This window comes from Panthera uncia, chromosome B4 (genome assembly GCF_023721935.1).
Source record: "Panthera uncia isolate 11264 chromosome B4, Puncia_PCG_1.0, whole genome shotgun sequence".
Lineage (NCBI taxonomy): Eukaryota > Metazoa > Chordata > Mammalia > Carnivora > Felidae > Panthera > Panthera uncia.
This window is the reverse complement of record NC_064809.1, coordinates 119,516,387-119,534,202: the sequence shown is the minus strand read 5'-3', so window position 1 is coordinate 119,534,202 and position 17,816 is coordinate 119,516,387. Positions and strand designations below refer to the sequence as shown.

The 17,816-nt window shown below is 37.2% G+C and overlaps 1 protein-coding gene across 13 annotated transcripts in view; it reads right to left on the bottom strand.

Moving 5' to 3' along the window:
- The window catches only part of PARPBP (PARP1 binding protein), a 147,918-nt gene that overhangs the window by 127,524 nt on the left and 2,578 nt on the right, over positions 1 to 17,816 (bottom strand). For 12 of the 13 annotated variants that reach the window (XR_007456801.1, XR_007456798.1, XR_007456799.1 and 9 more), the window contains exons 2-3: positions 15,956 to 16,111; positions 2,144 to 2,377 (exon numbers count right to left, since the gene is read on the bottom strand). Coding sequence is in view for 8 of the 13 variants with exons in the window: in XM_049626166.1 (XP_049482123.1) it covers positions 2,144 to 2,377; positions 15,956 to 16,111 (390 nt within the window). In the remaining 5 variants the exon portion in view is untranslated. Of the gene's footprint in view, positions 1 to 1,139; positions 2,378 to 15,955; positions 16,112 to 17,816 lie in introns of all 13 variants that reach the window. The other variant, XR_007456802.1, reaches the window with a different exon arrangement.

The following is a 17,816-nucleotide window of genomic DNA, read 5'->3' as shown; positions in this document are numbered from 1 at the left end:
CAGATAATTGCTTAATTCATGAGAAAGCAAACTCTGTACCAATTGTCTCTTCTTAAACTCTAGTTAGAATCCAAGGCCTTGTATGCTCCAGATATCCACAGGCCCTGCATCCATGTTCCCCAGGAGAGGAATTATAATGTACGAAATACAGAGGAAAGGGGCATTGTTCAAGTTATAAGGTTCCCAGAACTTCCCTGTCTTACCTTTATCTAAGTTCCTCATAATTACTGCCTTCTTTAGGTTACAATAAACAAAAAACAAAGAAGACACATAAGCATATGTATCTTTAAAGGCACTTTTAGCATAAATTAGGGTTATATTTAGTGCATTTTTGAGGAACCAATCTAGGGATATGTTTGCCTGCTCACTTTTTCCTCTTTGGAAATTTTCCTAAACAAGTATCAGAGATCAAATCTTTCATTTTAAATGCAGAAAATTTTCAACTTCACATACTATCATCTTAGCAGCTTGCACTCCACTCCTGATGTTCTGCAGAAGAACATGTTGATATCTAGAGACACAGAACTCCCTCCAATATAGACTTATATATCTCAAACTATAGGTGATTCACTTAAATGAAGAGGCTTATTAAAAGATTTAAACAGGGGCATAGGATAAGATGAAAACAATGTGCCCAAAAACCTCAGGCAGATTATATTCTCATTGGCTTATCAGAAGATTTTCTTTGTTGTTCCAATACTATGTTTGATCAGCCTCTAAATTAACTATGTGAAAAGTAGTCAAAAATCATCTCTACAAGCAAATAAAATATAGGTAAGGAGGAAAAAAAAAACAAAAAACAAACTATCTTCCCTCACAATATCTTCACCATAGTAAGGGTGTGTATGTGTGGGTATGCATGTACACATATGCATGTGCATCTTAGAAAGTTACAACAGGACAAAGGGTTCCATTATAGCCCAGGGAGGCCAAGACAGCAAACTGCCTGCCAATGTCCACTCTCCCCTTCTTTCTCAGTAACAGAGAGTTTGTTTTTATTCTGGCATGTTATGCAGGAAAAAAAGACTACATTTTCCCTAACATCTTGGTGTGGCCATGTGACTAGGCTCTGGACAAGGACACGGAAGCAAAAGAGCTATGTCTCTTTAAAAGGAAAGGAGAATACTGTGCTCCCTTACCACTTCTTGATGCAAGGAATGCCAGTACGGGATCTGGAGCTCTAACAGCTGTCACAAAGGACCTTGAAGGCAGAGGGTAGGAACTAAGATGGAAGAGCAGAATGACAGAAAAGTCCTAGGTATCCGATAATCACAGAGCTATCACATCAGTCCCAGATTCTTACCTTTAGATACCTTTTATAAGAGTGAAATACACTTCCATTTTGTTAAACCACTGCTATTGCAGAGGTTTCTATTACAAGCAGCCAAAACACCATTCCCAAGTATCAGACAGAAATATTTATAAAATATTTTAACAGCTTAGAAAATATACTAAATTTACAATTATTTAGTTATTACCACTATTTAATTACTACTTTATTGGTACCCAGTAAATGTTAAGATAAAGAAATATATTTCAACATTTTAAAACAAACCAGATACCAATTCTAATGTAGATAAAACCAAACTGCAAAGGATAACATTCCATTAATTTTAAAATTTATATTCAATAAAAAAATAAAGCAATGAATATGTGTATATGTTTAAAAAAAAGGAATAGTGTATTACTTCATGTTTATTGCATTATACTATCCTCACAAAATGATATCCCATCTAATTAAAATAATATTATTAATCCATAGAAAGAGTCATAGCATTTATACAACATATGCCAAAATGAACAGATGCACATTAAACCAAGTAAGTAAATAGAAAAGCAATCCTTGAAATGAATTCAAAAAGAAATCACACATTTGGGACTGATAACTTTGTTAAAATTTTTTGATCTAGTAAAAAGCTGTTCTTATATTTCAACCAAATAACAACAGAATTTCAGCAAAATTTACCACCAAAATACTTCTTTCCAGTAATAACTAGCTTTCAGGTAGCTAAATTTTCCATTTTCTAACATGATCTGAAAAGCAAAAGCATTATCAAGTTACCATAAATGCTGATAACATAATTTAAAATAAAAATAAATCTAGCCAAATTTTCATTTAAGACAGATTTTAAAAAATACTTACAGGGGATATGTTGGCATTATTTTCACACTTAGAAATCAAAACACTACATTTTTTATAAACATCAATCAGATCTAACATATTACTATTCTTTAAGAAATCATCGTAAGTCCTCCTAATGTCCTCATAATGGTCAATCACTTCCATATTTTCAACTGGTAAGTTCAACTTCTCATGTAGGAAGAATTTCCAGGTCAATAAGACATCACTGAGAGGAACTGTAAATTCTCCATTGTGCTGAAAGAGACAATGCCAAAAATAAAAAAATAAAGTTGGGTGCCAGAATATTCATTAAGTTATAATTGAGGTAGGAAGCACAAATTGAATTTTGTTATGTAAGTCTACCCTGAATTGTTGTGGATTTGAAGAGAATATCCAAATTAACTATGGAATAATTTTAAAACCAGATATGAAAGAAAAAGATTTTGATGGTTTTATAAAAATATAAACTACTATGGCAAGTTTGTGCATGACACAATTGGCAAATATACAGTTATTCTTCACTGAATTTCTCCTACCCAAAGTCGGGGGATGGGTGGGCAGAGATCTGTACTTAAGTACTACCGACTGGGAAAACATTTCATTCCATTAATACTTAGTTTCTTTCAGCTCTTTCAGCTAATGTATTTTTAATCTCTTATTCAAAACTGTCAATGCCATGGTGAATTACCGCATACCGCACTATTCCAACTGTTACTCTTAAAACATGATCATAAAAACTAAATTTTTAAAAATCATGGTTTGGTTTGGTTTTTTCATTACTATTCCAGGGAAGACAAAATATCAGTGCTAAAAAACCTTGGGTCAGAGAATTTTGATTCTTCCCTGCTCATGGACACACTAAACTATAAACAAACAAGTTCTAAAAAGCCAAGGTTTCTTTCTATAAGTTGTTGGATGCTCCTAATCAGGCAAAATTGTCCTTTTTCTCTTCTTCAATATCAACATGATATATTATGCCAGTAGCTGAAGGTTTGTTTTTTTTTAATTGATTGCATTCTGCTCCCACTTAATATTAATCTCAGGTATTAGTAATGGTGCCCTCCAAAATATGCCAGCCCTAATTCAGTAAAAAATTCTAACTACTCCTTTCCAAAGCAACATGAATAACAAATATTTTTAAATATCCATACGTGATTTTGTGAAATGTATTGCGCTGCTCCTTTCACAGTTAAGTACCCTTAATAGGTTAGTAGTTTCTGATAACACCAAGATCTTTCCATTAATTGTACTGAAAGATGGGTGGATATACAAATAAAACTGTAATTCACTGGAACTAAAATTGTAACATCATCTTTAGCCTAAGAAGAAGACTAATGAGAATCAAATAGACCCAAATAATAAAGTACTTTCTATTAAATCTATACTTCTTTCAAATCTATATTTCTTTTATAAAAATGAGCCACATTGTCTAGTTACTATCCAAATTGAAGACAATATGTCCAAACTGCCTTAAAATAATTAACTTTTTACTCATCTGTATGGAAACAACTAAGGAAATTACCCTTACTATCCTTGGAGGGACCTGTTATACCAAAATTATAAAAATTAATTATATTTCATGAAATTAATTCAATGAAAAACCAAAAAAAAAAAAAAAAGTAACTCTCAAACCTTGAATCCATAACCCAAATGTAAGTCAGATTTGTAATTTCTCAGCATTGAATCTAAAATTGTACACCTCACTTCCCAATCCCGTAAAAATTACACAATAAAATTTCCAAATGTATCTAAGTTAAATAAATCCAGTTATTTAGAGTTTCAAAACTAAATTGTTTTATCTCAAAAATTCCAAAACTATTTTGGTATGGCATTCCTCACATTAAAAATAAATTAAACGTATGCCTAATGTAAATGTACAATTTACTCTCATTCTGTGGACTATGCCTAGTTCAAGTATGCAAACTCTTGATCTTGTGAGGAAAGGTTTTGACTAGATTAACAGTGTTTATACTGGGATTGTAAAAACATTTTAAATCCAAATAAAAATGTACTCCAGATATCAGTTTTCGTGATCAGGTGCCCACCATGACAGCATATTCTATTATTCAAACCAGTAACAACTGATTCAGAGAGCTTGTGGTCAAATCAGAAAATGTTTTGCTAGGAAAACATGCCAGCTGGCTAATATCTGAAGGAAGTTCAAGATGGTCAATGCTTTAATTCTCTAATGGACATAAGAAAGATTGTATTTCCTAAGAATAAAATAAGAAAAAAATGAGTTACATTTTTCCAGAGCACTGCACTTTGTATATTTTACTGAACTTATTTTTATAATTATTCAAAAATTTAAATAAACTTTACAATTTCTAACTACGTGGAATTTTTGTTGTTATCAAAAGAGAAAAGATAGTAGGTCTACTTAACAGCTATTAATTGGCTGTGTGACCTTGGGTAAAATACTGAAATCCCTGTGAGTACATTTCCTTGGTTATAAAATGAGATTATACAGATTAAATAACACCTGATAAATGGTAGGGGATAAAAAATGTCAGTCTGCTTTCTCTTTTCTTACTCAAAGTAAAATAATTATCTGTTGGGGGGAGTATTAGATAAATGTAACACAATTGTAAAAACTGTCACTTCTTATTTGTTATGTCAATGTTAGGTCATTTTCAAATCTGACAGTTAACCACAGGCTGTGAGTCTCCATGAAGTTATAAAATTAATATCTTTGTTTCATCCACTGGAACATTTGTAACACTCTTAAGGCTATTTAATGTGAAAAATAGCATGTATAATACAATTGCCAGACAGATTCAAATAATGAAGCCAATTCTAAAGAAAGGAAAAGCTAAAACACTATTTGCAATCTAAAAAGTCACATATATTTGCCATATAGTCCTCAATGAATCTATAATAAATTAAAACCTTAGCAGTATAAAACTCCTAGAGGTCAGATGATTTAAGCTAAAAAAGACTTCCCCTCAGAAAACATTCCCAAAACCTAAAACTCAAAGATTATTTTAATGTACCTTTTCTTTATCCCAATTAAAGCAACTAAGAAAACAAACATGCCGGTACACAAGCAACTCTACTAGGTATTCGCAAGTTTTACTATAGTCAAATTCAATTCAAAGGATCACATACTTTTAGAGACTCATGTTCTCAAACTTCAGATAATTGAAAACCTAAACAGAGCTCAAACAGAGAGTGAAAAATACAGGTGAAGCATATATACAATCAATTCTACCTTTTTATTACTATTACCTATGAATGCACCTGCAGGCATATGTGTATGTTTTTCATATTGCTGAGTGACTTGGAAGTCTCAGCACAGTTGGGGATGCCTGAGCTAACGCTACATGGGGAGTGAGAGTAGAACGGAATTGCAACCCACCATCTCCACTGCACATGTACATACACAAACTGCGAAAAGCTCAGTTGCAATTCACCTCTCCTCTTCTTTCCCACCCAGAGTCTGAACTTTCACAGTGAATTAAGTGAATTAGCAAGTAGAAAATTAATAAGTAGAAAGAGATCCTGAGTGAGTGCTACACAGACAAGTCCTGAAGAAAAAATGACTTGACCTGAGTATTTCAATATATCAAAATTTTTACAATGAAAACTAAATTTTCTTCACAGTACATTTAGCATTTTGACATATTTATGTTTCAAAAATTATTCATAAACAAACAACAAAAGGTGAGTTGAACGTAGTCCGTTTAATTCCAAAACAATAGTACTCAATTACTATACAATAATGATTCTTAATAATTGCCTCAATTTCTCTCTCTCCTTATTTTCCAGTGTATGGTTACCAAAGTTTAACCTTTGGCTAGCTTATTCCATTTTTACAATATTCTCAGAATCTATTACTTACCTTAGTACCATTTCTTCAGGTTATTAAAGGAGAGATTTTTTTTTTTTTTTAACATTCAGGCAGTAAATTGGAAAGACTTGAATGTGGATTGCAATGGAGAACAAAGGAAAGAGACTTTAAAATGACCCTTGGGTGTCTAGTTTCACAGACTGAGTGAACAATGATATGTATAATTGAGACTGAGAATATGAACAAGAAGGTAAATTGACAGAGGAAACAATATGGTCTACTTTTAAAAACACTGATGCAGAGACAGTACTAGACATCAAGGTAAAATGTCCAATAAGTACCTGATCATACCAAGTAAGACTCAGTAGAGAAGTCTAGCATATAAATTCTGGTGAAACAATGTAAGGCAAGTATATCTAGTGAAAAGTAAAATGGAGCATATTGGAAGATATTAACAATGTGTATTACTAAGAGAGTATCTAAAGAACATGTAGAACTCTTTTAAAGAGTAAAAGAGATAAAAACAACTCGACAGTAAAATAAGCAAAAGAATATGCATGAACTGACAATAAAAAGAGGATACCTAAATAGTCAAATAAGCATTTAAAAGATGTTTGAATGCTTTAGTTAATAGAAAAATTAAAATGAAATGCCACTTTCTCTCTTTTCCAAGAGGCTCCATGCTGGCAGTGTGGAGCCTGCTTAGGATTTCCCCTCTCTCTCTCTCTCTCTCTCCTTCTCCCTCTCCATCTCCCCCCATCTCTCTACCCCCTCCCCAGATCTCTCTCTCTCAAAGTAAATAAAGTTTAAAAATATAAAATAAAACAAATGTAAATTCTAATAACCAAGTGGAAGAGCAATGTGGTAGCATCAAATCAAAGATGTATCTATCATATGACCTGCTGTGTAGGGAACCTAGAGAAAATCTTGTTCCATGCACAGACATCTCATTTCAATGCAGAAGTGTTTATGATACCAAAAAAACTTCAAACAACCCAAAGGTCCATCAATGAGTAAAATGTATCAGTCACACAAAGGATGATTGCTACAATGAATAAATTAGATCAACTTTTCTATCATACCTAAAGAGGTCTTGAAAACAATACTGGATGATCAAAACAAGAGGCAGAAAGAATGTATACCATCTGTTATAACTTTAAAATAGACACATTAACAGGGAAATCTGCCTGGCTGGATATGTAGAAAAACCCCTCCTGGTATAAAACACCTAAAACTAAAAGAGAAAATAGAGATCACTGGAAGATGGCGGCGTAGGAGGACGCTGGGCTCACCGCGCGTCCTGCTGATCACTTAGATTCCATCTACACCTGCCTAAATAACCCAGAAAACCACCAGAAGACTAGCAGAACGGAGTCTCCAGAGCCAAGTGCAGACGAGAGGCCCACGGAAGAGGGTAGGAAGGGCGGAGAGATGGTGCACGCTCCACGGACTGGCGGGAGGGAGCCGGGGCGGAGGGGCGGCCCGCCAGCCAAGCAGAGCCCCCAAGTCTGGCTTGCAAAAGCGGAGGGGCCAGACGGAGTGTGTTCCGACAGCAAGCGGGACTTAGCATCTGGGAGGTTATAAGTTAACAGCTCTGCTCAGAGAACGGAAGGGTGGAGGACAACGGGAGGGAGAGTTGTTGAGCCCCAGACGACAGAGCTCAGCTTGGCGGGGAACAAAGGCGCTTGCCAGCGCCATCTCCCTCGCCCATCCCCCCGCCAAAATCCCAAAGGGAACCAGTTCCTGCCAGGGAACTTGCTGGCACCGCGCAAACACCCAAGCTGTGCTTCTGCGGATCCATCCCTCCAGCGGGTCTGACTCCCTCCCAGTGCCACAGGGCCCCTCCCGAAGTGGATCTCCGAAAGGAAAAGCGAGCTAAGCCTGCCCCTCCTGCCCCTGTGCACCTTGCCTACCCACCCTAGCTAATACGCCAGATCCCCAGCACCACAAGCCTGGCAGTGTGCAAGTAGCCCAGACGGGACACGCCACCCCACAGTGAATCCCGCCCCTAGGAGAGAGGAAGAGAAGGCACACACCAGTCTGACTGTGGCCCCAGCGGTGGGCTGGGGGCAGACATCAGGTCTGACTGCGGCCCTGCCCATCAACGCAAGTTATTCAAACAGCACAGGGGAAGTGCCCCTCAGTCCCACACCACTCCAGGGACTATCCAAAATGACGAAATGGAAGAATTCCCCTCAGAAAAACGTCCAGGAAATAACAACAGCTAATGAACTGATCAAAAAGGATTTAAACAATATAACATAAAGTGAATTTAGAATAATAGTCATACAATTAATCACTGGGCTTGAAAACAGTATAAAGGACAGCAGAGAATCTCTTGCTACCGAGATCAAGTGACTAAGGGACAACCAGGAGGAGCTAAAAAATGCTATCAACGAGTTGCAAAATAAAATGGAGACAACTACGGCTCGGATTGAAGAGGCAGAGGAGAGAATAGGTGAACTAGAAGATAAAATTATGGAAAAAGAAGAAGCTGAGAAAAAGAGAGATAAAAAAATCCAGGAGTATGAGGGGAAAATTAGAGAACTAAGTGATGCACTAAAGAGAAATAATATACACATAATTGGTATTCCAGAGGAGGAAGAGAGAGGGAAAGGTGCTGAAGGTGTACTTGAAGAAATAATAGCTGAGAACTTCCCGGATCTGGGGAAGGAAAAAGACATTGAAATCCAAGAGGCACAGAGAAGTCCCTTCAGACGTAACTTGAATCGATCTTCTGCACGACATATCATAGTGAAACTGGCAAAGTACAAGGATAAAGAGAAAATTCTGAAAGCAGCTAGAGATAAACGTGCTCTAACATATAAAGGGAGACCTGTAAGACTCGTGACCGATCTCTCTACTGAAACTTGGCAGGCCAGAAAGGAATGGCAGGAGATCTTCAATGTGATGAACAGAAAAAATATGCAGCTGAGAATCGTTTATCCAGCAAGTCTGTCATTTAGAATAGAAGGAGAGATAAAGGTCTTCCCAAACAAACAAAAACTGAAGGAATTCGTCACCACTAAACCAGCCCTACAAGAGATCCTGAGGGGGATCCTGTGAGACAAAGTACCAATCATTTTATCACTGTACATGAGAAAAAATTTAAATAATCACAAGGACTTCTGGGAAATTTCAAAATTAAGATATTATCAAAAATGAAAAAGTAAATAAAGTTAATCAGTTTTTAGAGCGGCTTATTTTTACTGTCTCCTTACCAGGAACTAATAAAGAGGAATCAAATGGAAAAAAATAAAAAATAAAAATAAATAAATAAAAGAGAAAATAGAAAATATTTTTTCATGACTGAATTGTCCATAAAGGAAATTACAAAAAGTCAAAAATAATCAACTATTGGGACTTCATTAAGATAAAAAGCTTCTGTACAGCAAAGGAAATAATCAATAACACTAAAAGGCAGCCTATTAAATGGGAGAAGATATTTGCAAATGACATATCTGATAAAGAGAATCCAAAATCTATAAAGAAGTTATCAAACTCAACACCCAAAAATCAAATAACCCAATTAAGAAATGGGGGACGACATGAATAGACACTTTTCCAAAGACATCCAGATGGCTAACAGACACATGAAAAGATGCTCAACTGGGCCACCTGGGTGGCTCAGTTGGTTAAGCATCTGACTCTAGATCTCAGCTCAGGTCATGATCTCAGGTTGGAGAGATGGAGCCTCACATCAGACTCTATGCTGACAATGAGGAGCCTGCCTGAGATTCTCTGACCTCTCTCTGCCCTTCCCCCAGTCACCTCAAAAATAAATAAATAAACATTAAAAAAAAAAAAGATGCTCAGTATCACTCAGCATCAGGGAAATACAAATCAAAACCAGATGAGATACCACCTCACACCTGTCAGAATGGCTAAAATTAACAACACAAGAAACAAGGGGTTGCCAAGAATACGGAGAAAGGGGAACCCACTTGCACTGTTGGTGGGAATGCAAACTGGTAGACACTCTGGAAAACAAAACAACTAAAATAGAACTACCCTACAATCCAGCAATTGCACTATTAGGTATTTACCCAAAGGATACAAAAATACAGATTCAAAGAGGTACATGCATCTTGATGTTTACAGCAGCATTATCAACAACAGCCAAACTATGGAAAGAGCCCAAATGTCCATCAACTGATGAATGGATAAAGAAGATGTGGTATATATATACAATGGAATATTACTCAGTCATCAAAAGAATGACATCTTGGGGCGCGTAGGTGGCTCAGTCAGTTAAGCATCCGACCTCAGCTCAGGTAATGATCTGGCAGTTCACGAGTTTGAGACCTGTGTCTGGCTCTGTTGCCGACAGCTCTGAGCCTGGAGCCTGTCTTTGGATTCTGTGTGTCCCTCTCTCTGCCCCTTCCCTGCTCACACTCTGCACACTCTCTCTCTCTCAAAAATAAATATTTAAAAAAAAAAAATGAAATCTTGCCATTTGCAATGACGTGGATAGAGCTAGAGTGTATTAAGTCAATCAGAGAAAGACAAACACCATATGATTTCACTCATATGTGGAATTTAAGAATCAAAACAAACATATGGGAAGGGGTGGGGGGGAGGAGAGACAGAAAGAAACCACAAGAGACTCTTAATGATAGAGAATAAACTGAGGGTTGATGGAGGGAGGTGGGTGGGAGATGGGCTAGATGGGTGAGAGGTATTAAGGAGGGCACTTGTGATGAGCACTGGGTGTTGTATGTAAGGGATGAATCACTGAATTCTACTCCTAAAACAAATATTGGACTGTACATTAACTAAAATTTAATTAAAAAAAAAATGAAAATAAAAACCCAAAAGCTCAAAAACAATGAGAAAGTGCCAATACAGATGGGTAAGCAAATGATGGAGCCTATATTTCCCTGGTAACTACCATTCCCTGACACTAAAGAAGCTGGTTTTTATGAACGCTGAGCACAAGTTTTAGGAGACAAAGCTAAGCATAAGAAAGGTGGAAAGTTGCATCAGAGACCCTCCCTGCCCACCCTGCCAGATAAAGTCAAAGCCTCTAAACGTCAACACTCTTTATGGGTCAGGGCACCTGGGTGGCTTATTCAGCCAAGCTTCAGACTCTTGATTTTGGCTCAGGTCATGATGTCTAGTCGTGACATGGATAGAGTCATGAGAGATCGAGCCCTGCATTTGGTTGGGCTCAGCGATGGGCACGGAGCTTGCTCAAGATTCTCTCTCTCCCTCTCCCTGATCCTGCCCTCCTCGCGCATGCTCTTTCTCTTTCTCTCACTCTCTTTCTCAGAAACAAATAAATAAATATATAAATTAATACATAAATACATAAATGATCTAAAGGTCAACACTCTTACTATGTCCACTAGAAGAAAATCTGCCCAGCAAAAGGTGATAATGAAGATACTTGCCAAGGAAGAGATTTCTTTTTTTAAACGTTTATTTATTTTTAAGAGAGAGAAAGAGAAAGAGACAGAGAGGAGAGGGGGTTAAGGGGAGACAAAGGGAGAATCCCAAGCAGGTTTCATGCTGTCAGCACAGAGCCCAGCGCGGGGCTCAATCTCACAAACTGTGAGATCATGACCTGAGCCGAAACCAAGAGTTCGATGCCACCAAGGCACCCCCAGTGAAGAGATTTCTGAAGTAGCCTCAGTACTGCGCTTACCTCTCTGGATAATCTTCTTTTAGACTTTGTCTAATAATTAATTTCTGCTGAGAAAGGGGAGAACAGTCATCTACTTTGGCAGAAAATTGGCGGTTTATTCCCTGGAGAGCGTAAAACAGTCTCTGGACTGAAGGGTTCAATTGAAAACAAGAGTACCCAAATGGAAACAATAAGAATCACATGACCATTTATATTCTAAATGCTGATACTTCTTTCAAGCACCCAACACTTGGCAGCTCAACTTTACACTATTCGTGCAGGGGCAAAGAGGATTCTTCTGAGAAAACTGTTCTAAAAGGGATATCCTAAAGAGATAGGCATCAAAGCTTCCCCAGCCAAATAGCCCAGTTAGGTCGGATTGACAAACTCTAATACTCCATGAAGAGTTTCCAGTAAGCATTTTAGTGCTCCACTTAAATGTAAGTGGATGGTCAAGGATCATCATGAAGAAAGTCTCTAGTAGGAAGAAAGGAAACTCTTCCCAAACAAGACTAATAAAACAAGGAACTTAGAGGAAATATTACACAAGAAGAAAACCTCGAAAAAATTTATTAATAGTCTCAAAGGAGAAATACTATATGCTTGCAGGAAGAACAGAACAATATTTCAAAAAGAGAGAAAAAAAAGAGCTCTTGGAAATTAAGAGGATGATAACAGAGGCTGACTCAGCTGGTAGAGCACGTGACTCTTGATCTCAGGGTTGTTTGAGCCCCACATTGGGTGTAGAGAGTACTCAAAAATAAAATATTAAAAAAAAAAAGAGGGTAACAGCAAACCCAATAATTATTAAACTAAAGAACCTATTAAATATTGAATATCTTATTGAATATTGGTTGGAAGGAAAGTAAAAGATGAATGGATAAACTGATAGATTCATATAGTGGATAAATATTCACTGCTGAAAAGAAATGAGCTATTAAGCCATGAAAAGACATGGAGGGACCATAAATGCATCTGAAAGAAAGTAGAAGAAGCCAATCTGAAAAGGCTATATATACTTCACAATTCCAACTACATGACATTCTGAAAAAGGCAAATCTATGCTGACAATTAAAAGATCAGTGGTTGCCAGCGGTTGGGAAGAGGGAAGGATAAATAGGTGGAGCAGAGAGGAATTTTAGGGCAGGGAGACAATTCTGTACAATACTATAAAGGTGGATACATGTCTTATATATTTGTCAAACTCCACAGAATGTACAACACCAAGAGTGTCTAGGGATAAAAATTCAGGGTGTCTGCTACTTACCATCAAATGGTTCATATAGAATAATATGAATAATATGTATGTATGTGTGCAATATATATCTGTGTGTATTTATCTATTTCTATGATATACACGTACAAAAATATTAAAAGAATGATACAAAGGTAGCAAAATATTAACTGGTGAATCTGAGTGAAGGGCATAAAGGAGTTCAGTGTACTATTCTTGAGACTTTTCTGAAAGTTTAACTTTTTTTTAAACACAAACTCCAAAAAGTGCTACTTCCATTTTTTTTCCCACATACCTACATAGAGTTGATTTTTAACAATGACTATGATTAAAAATAAAAAAGCAGACAAATGGGTCATGTAACCACCACCACTTCAGCTACCCTGGTTCTTCTGCATTTTCACAAACCCTACCTACTGTCTCCTGCCCAAGGCCTCTGCATATGCTGTTCCTTCATCCTCATCATCTTGCCCCAACTCTTTGCCTAGTTAACTGCTCTCCTTGCTTTACAGTTCAACTTGATCTCTCCAACCAGGTCAACTCCCTGGTCTCACAGCCTCATACACCTCTTCTCACAGCCATAGTTTTACATTTATTTGTATTTTTCTCTACTAAATGTCTACCTCACCGACTAGGTAATAAGCTAGGCAGGAGCCATGTCTGGTTTTGTTCATCATTTTAACCTTAACACTTATCACAATGCTTGGTACACAGAAGCTAATAAATAAATAAATAAATAAATAAGAAAAGAAAAGAAAAGAAAAAAAATCGGGGGAAGGGAAAATGAAAGGGAAGAAATTAACAATTAACATTTATATAAACAGCTGTGTTGGCCTCTTTGCTGTTCCTTGAACATGCCAGGCACATTCCCACTTCAGAACCCTTCCATTTTGCCTGGCAGTCCCTTCCCACAAAAATTTCCATGCCTAGTTCCTTCTTTTCCTTTTCGAATCTTTGCTTAAATGGCAACTTGCAGATGAGGCCTTCCTTGACCATCCCTTTTCAAATTGCAAGAAATCTTTTACCCCAAACTCTATACATTCCTTAACCGCAAATCTGTTTTTTTCTCTGCAGTACTTGACCTAAAATACTAAATATCTTATTTATTATCTCTGTCTCTCCCCACTAGAAGATTAATGTCATAAGAGCAATAGTTTCCTTCAGAATGTTTAAAGTTTCTTTATTTATTTTTGAGAGAGACAGCATGCACACATGCAAATGGGGGAGGGGCAAGGAGAAAGAGGGAGGGGGAGAGAGAGGGAGAGAAGGAGGGAGAGAGAGAGAAAGAGAGAGAGAGAGAATGAATCTCAAGCAGGCTCCACACCGCCAGCACAGAGCCCAATATGGGGCTCGATCTCACAAAATGTGAAATCATGACCTGAGCCGAAGTCAGACGCTTAACCAACTGAGCTACCCAGGTGCCCCGCTCAGAATGTTTAGAATAAGGTCTAGCACAGGGGCGCCTGGGTGGCTCAGTCCGTTAAGCATCCGACTTCGGCTCAGGTCATGATCTCATGGTCCGTGAGTTCGAGCCCCATGTCGGGCTCTGTGCTGACAGCTCAGAGCCTGGAGCCTGTTTCGGATTCTGTGTCTCCCTCTTTCTCTCTCCTCCCCTGCTCATGCTCTGTCTCTCTCTTCTCAAAAATAAATAAACATTAAAAAAAAAATTTAGAAAAAGGTCTAGCACATAGTAAAAACTCAAATATTTGTTAAAAGAATGACTATGTCAGAATTTTGTCAAAATCTTCCTATGTTCAAAGTTTATCTTAATATATATGCAAAAATATACACACATGTTGTAAACACACAAAACTTCCAACTATCATGTATAACAAAGACTATCTCTTGTTTTAAGATTATACAATTCCTAATTTTTAGGTGTTAAAATATTCTTCCTTTTCCAAAATTATGGTTCCAAGTAACTAGTTTTTCTCAATGGTCTTATTTGCCAATGTGACAAATGTTCAAATCTGCCAATGTCTAATACTTCTTTGGAACTTTTATTGGTATATGAAATCTAAAAATCTGGAACCTACTGACATAACAGATTAAAATAACTCATCAGAATGTCATTTCACTCACTATCTTGCCCAACAGGCCCACTGAAACTATTCCACCCTTCATATTAGGAGACATTCTCCTTGTTATATTCAAACCATCAAGACTTTGACCCTCTGGATGCTTCTTAACTGACTTTTCCCTTCCTTCATCCCTTCTTTAAAACCTTGTCATCCGGGGCGCCTGGGTGGCGCAGTCGGTTGGGCGTCCGACTTCAGCCAGGTCACGATCTCGCACTCCGTGAGTTCGAGCCCCGCGTCAGGCTCTGGGCTGATGGCTCAGAGCCTGGAGCCTGTTTCCGATTCTGTGTCTCCCTCTCTCTCTGCCCCTCCCCCGTTCATGCTCTGTCTCTCTCTGTCCCAAAAATAAATAAATATTGAAAAAAAAAAAAAAAAAAAAAAAAAAAAAAAAAAAAAAACTTGCCATCCAAAGACTTCCCCTTCCTTTAAGTACATCACCTAAAATCTAAAATTTTTAAATCATTTTCTTACCACTCCAGCTTATATTCATCCTTCTATCATCTGAACACCTTTAGGTACAGCTCATTCCAAACACTAGTTTGGTCCAAGCCAACTACATAAGAATCAGATTAAGAAAAGATTTTAAAAAGACAATTTCCAGAGTCTCAGTGCAGATTACAAGAATCAGAATTTCCAAGACTGGAAATTCCAAGATTTGTTTAAAAACCTTCCCAAGTGATTCTGATTCATAACATGGCTTAGAATAATCAATCTATAGCACTGAGTCTGAAATTAGTCATAAAGTACTTCAATTATATTAAAATAAACATAATTTATGTATGCCTTCTAGAACTTTTTAAAGAAGTCATAAATAAAAACATTTTTAACCATAATACTAGTTGCATATTTATCTCAAGATTTCAAATTAAACATTGAATATGCATGTCCTATGTTAAATTATACACATGAAGGCCTTAATTTTGAAGCAAATCATTTCAAATCCAATTGTAATATTTTGACGTAGATATAGAGAGGCATTTTTGAAAATACTATATTGATATTATCATAGGAGGACATATACTGCAAAGACATTGATATAATTAAAATGAGCAGCTACCAAAATTCACTTTAAAAAAATAAGTAAACCCAAATATAGTCTACTAACCTGTTTGTTGTTCTCTGCCATGGAAAGCTGCAATGCCAAGAGCATGGAGTCTGCACCACATACAGTAGTTCTCTCAGAGTCACAAAGAATGTGCCAATTCCTTCTGAACTTTTTAATCATATCCAAGATAGACTTTTGATTAACCACAGCCATTCTCTGAAAGTAGAACAAAATGCAATGTTAAAAAGCTTTATTTTAATTGGAAACTAATATTTAACATGTGTAAGAAAGCAGAGTTAGGGAAAAATAAGTAGTGAATGAAAGGTCATTTCATATTTACTAAGATTGCTTTTAATTAAATTTAGGAAAACAGAACAACAAAACTTCTGCACAATCATATTTTCCTCTCCTTTAGTTTTCTTAAGCCAAATCTTTTGAAATAACAAAATCCAACCTTCAGTCTGAAAATTCATATAAAACAGATATATAAATTCTACAAACTTAGTAATTATAGACACAGACATAGCTAATTAAAGGAGTTTCAAAATATTTGTTATATTTGTTTTGAGATAGATGGTAATATGTGTGGTAAATTAAAAAAAAAAAAGAAAAAGAAAAAAGAAAAAGACCAATTTCCTCCCATCCCTACATTATCCCAAAATAACTGGTCTACTTTTTTACCCTTTTAAATATGGGTCAGTCTAGTGACTTGATTTACCAAGTGAATATGGCAAGAATGACGTCATGGGAGTTCCAAGCCTGGCTCGCAAAAGGCCCATGTTGAAAAGAGTTACTACTACAGGGGCACCTGGGTGGCTTAGTTGGTTAAGCGTCCAACTTCGGCGCAGGTCATGATCTCATGGTCTGTGAGTTCGAGCCCCGCGTCAGGCTCTGTGCTGACAGCTCGGAGCCTGGATCCTGTTTCAGATTCTGTGTCTCCCTCTCTCTCTGACCCTCCCCCATTCATGCTCTGTCTCAAAAAAATAAACGCTAAAAATAAATTTTTTTTAATAAAAAAAAAAGAAAAGGGTTACTACAGCATGCCTGACATCTATCTTTTGAAAGTCCTGCCTACAAGGTTGGCCCTTGGCTGCACCTGGGAACTCAGAATTCAGGAGGGTTCCCAGTAAGAGTGGCTCAGTGGGGCTAAACTGTTTATACAAATAATATAGTTTATGCTGAACACAATGCTTTCTTTCTGAGCCTGGAATTTTAGAACACAGACAGAGGATACCTACCTCAGTACCCTGGGCACTGCATCTCTAAAGAGTTTTCCTGATAGATACTATTTCATATGGGTTGTCAAGACTTTTTGCTGGAGGACTTAAGCATGTCCTATGTGACTCCACTAAGAACAGACTTCTGTAAGCTTATGCCTGATCACCCCAGGACTTTGCTTCATGCACTGCCTCCCCATGTAGCTTCGCTCTTTGTTGATTTTGTTTAGCATCTTGTTGCTGTAATAAATTAGAGGTATGGGCACAACTAGATGCTAAGTCCTCTGAGCCTTAGCAGACATCCAACCTATAGGTGGTCTTAGGGGCCTCCTGATACAAGGCTTTGCAGCTTTAGTTCTTACTCTCTTTCTTACTCTAGACTGCCATATGAAAAAGTCCAAGCTCACCTCTCAAGAGGCCATAGAAAAGAGAACCAATGCACTCCAGTTGACAACCAACACCAACTCAAAGACATGTGAGGCTATATTAGACTTTCCAGCCCCCATCAACCTGCCAGAGGAACTGCAGCCACATTAGTGATCCCAGGCAAGACTAGCAGAACCACTTAGCTGAGTCCAGCCATTGCTGGTCCACAGTATCATAAGCAAATAAAGTGGTTGCTGTTTTAAATCCACTAAGTTTTGGATGGTTTGTTACACAGCAATAGATAACCAATACAATATCTAATATTCAGCAGTTTCTTG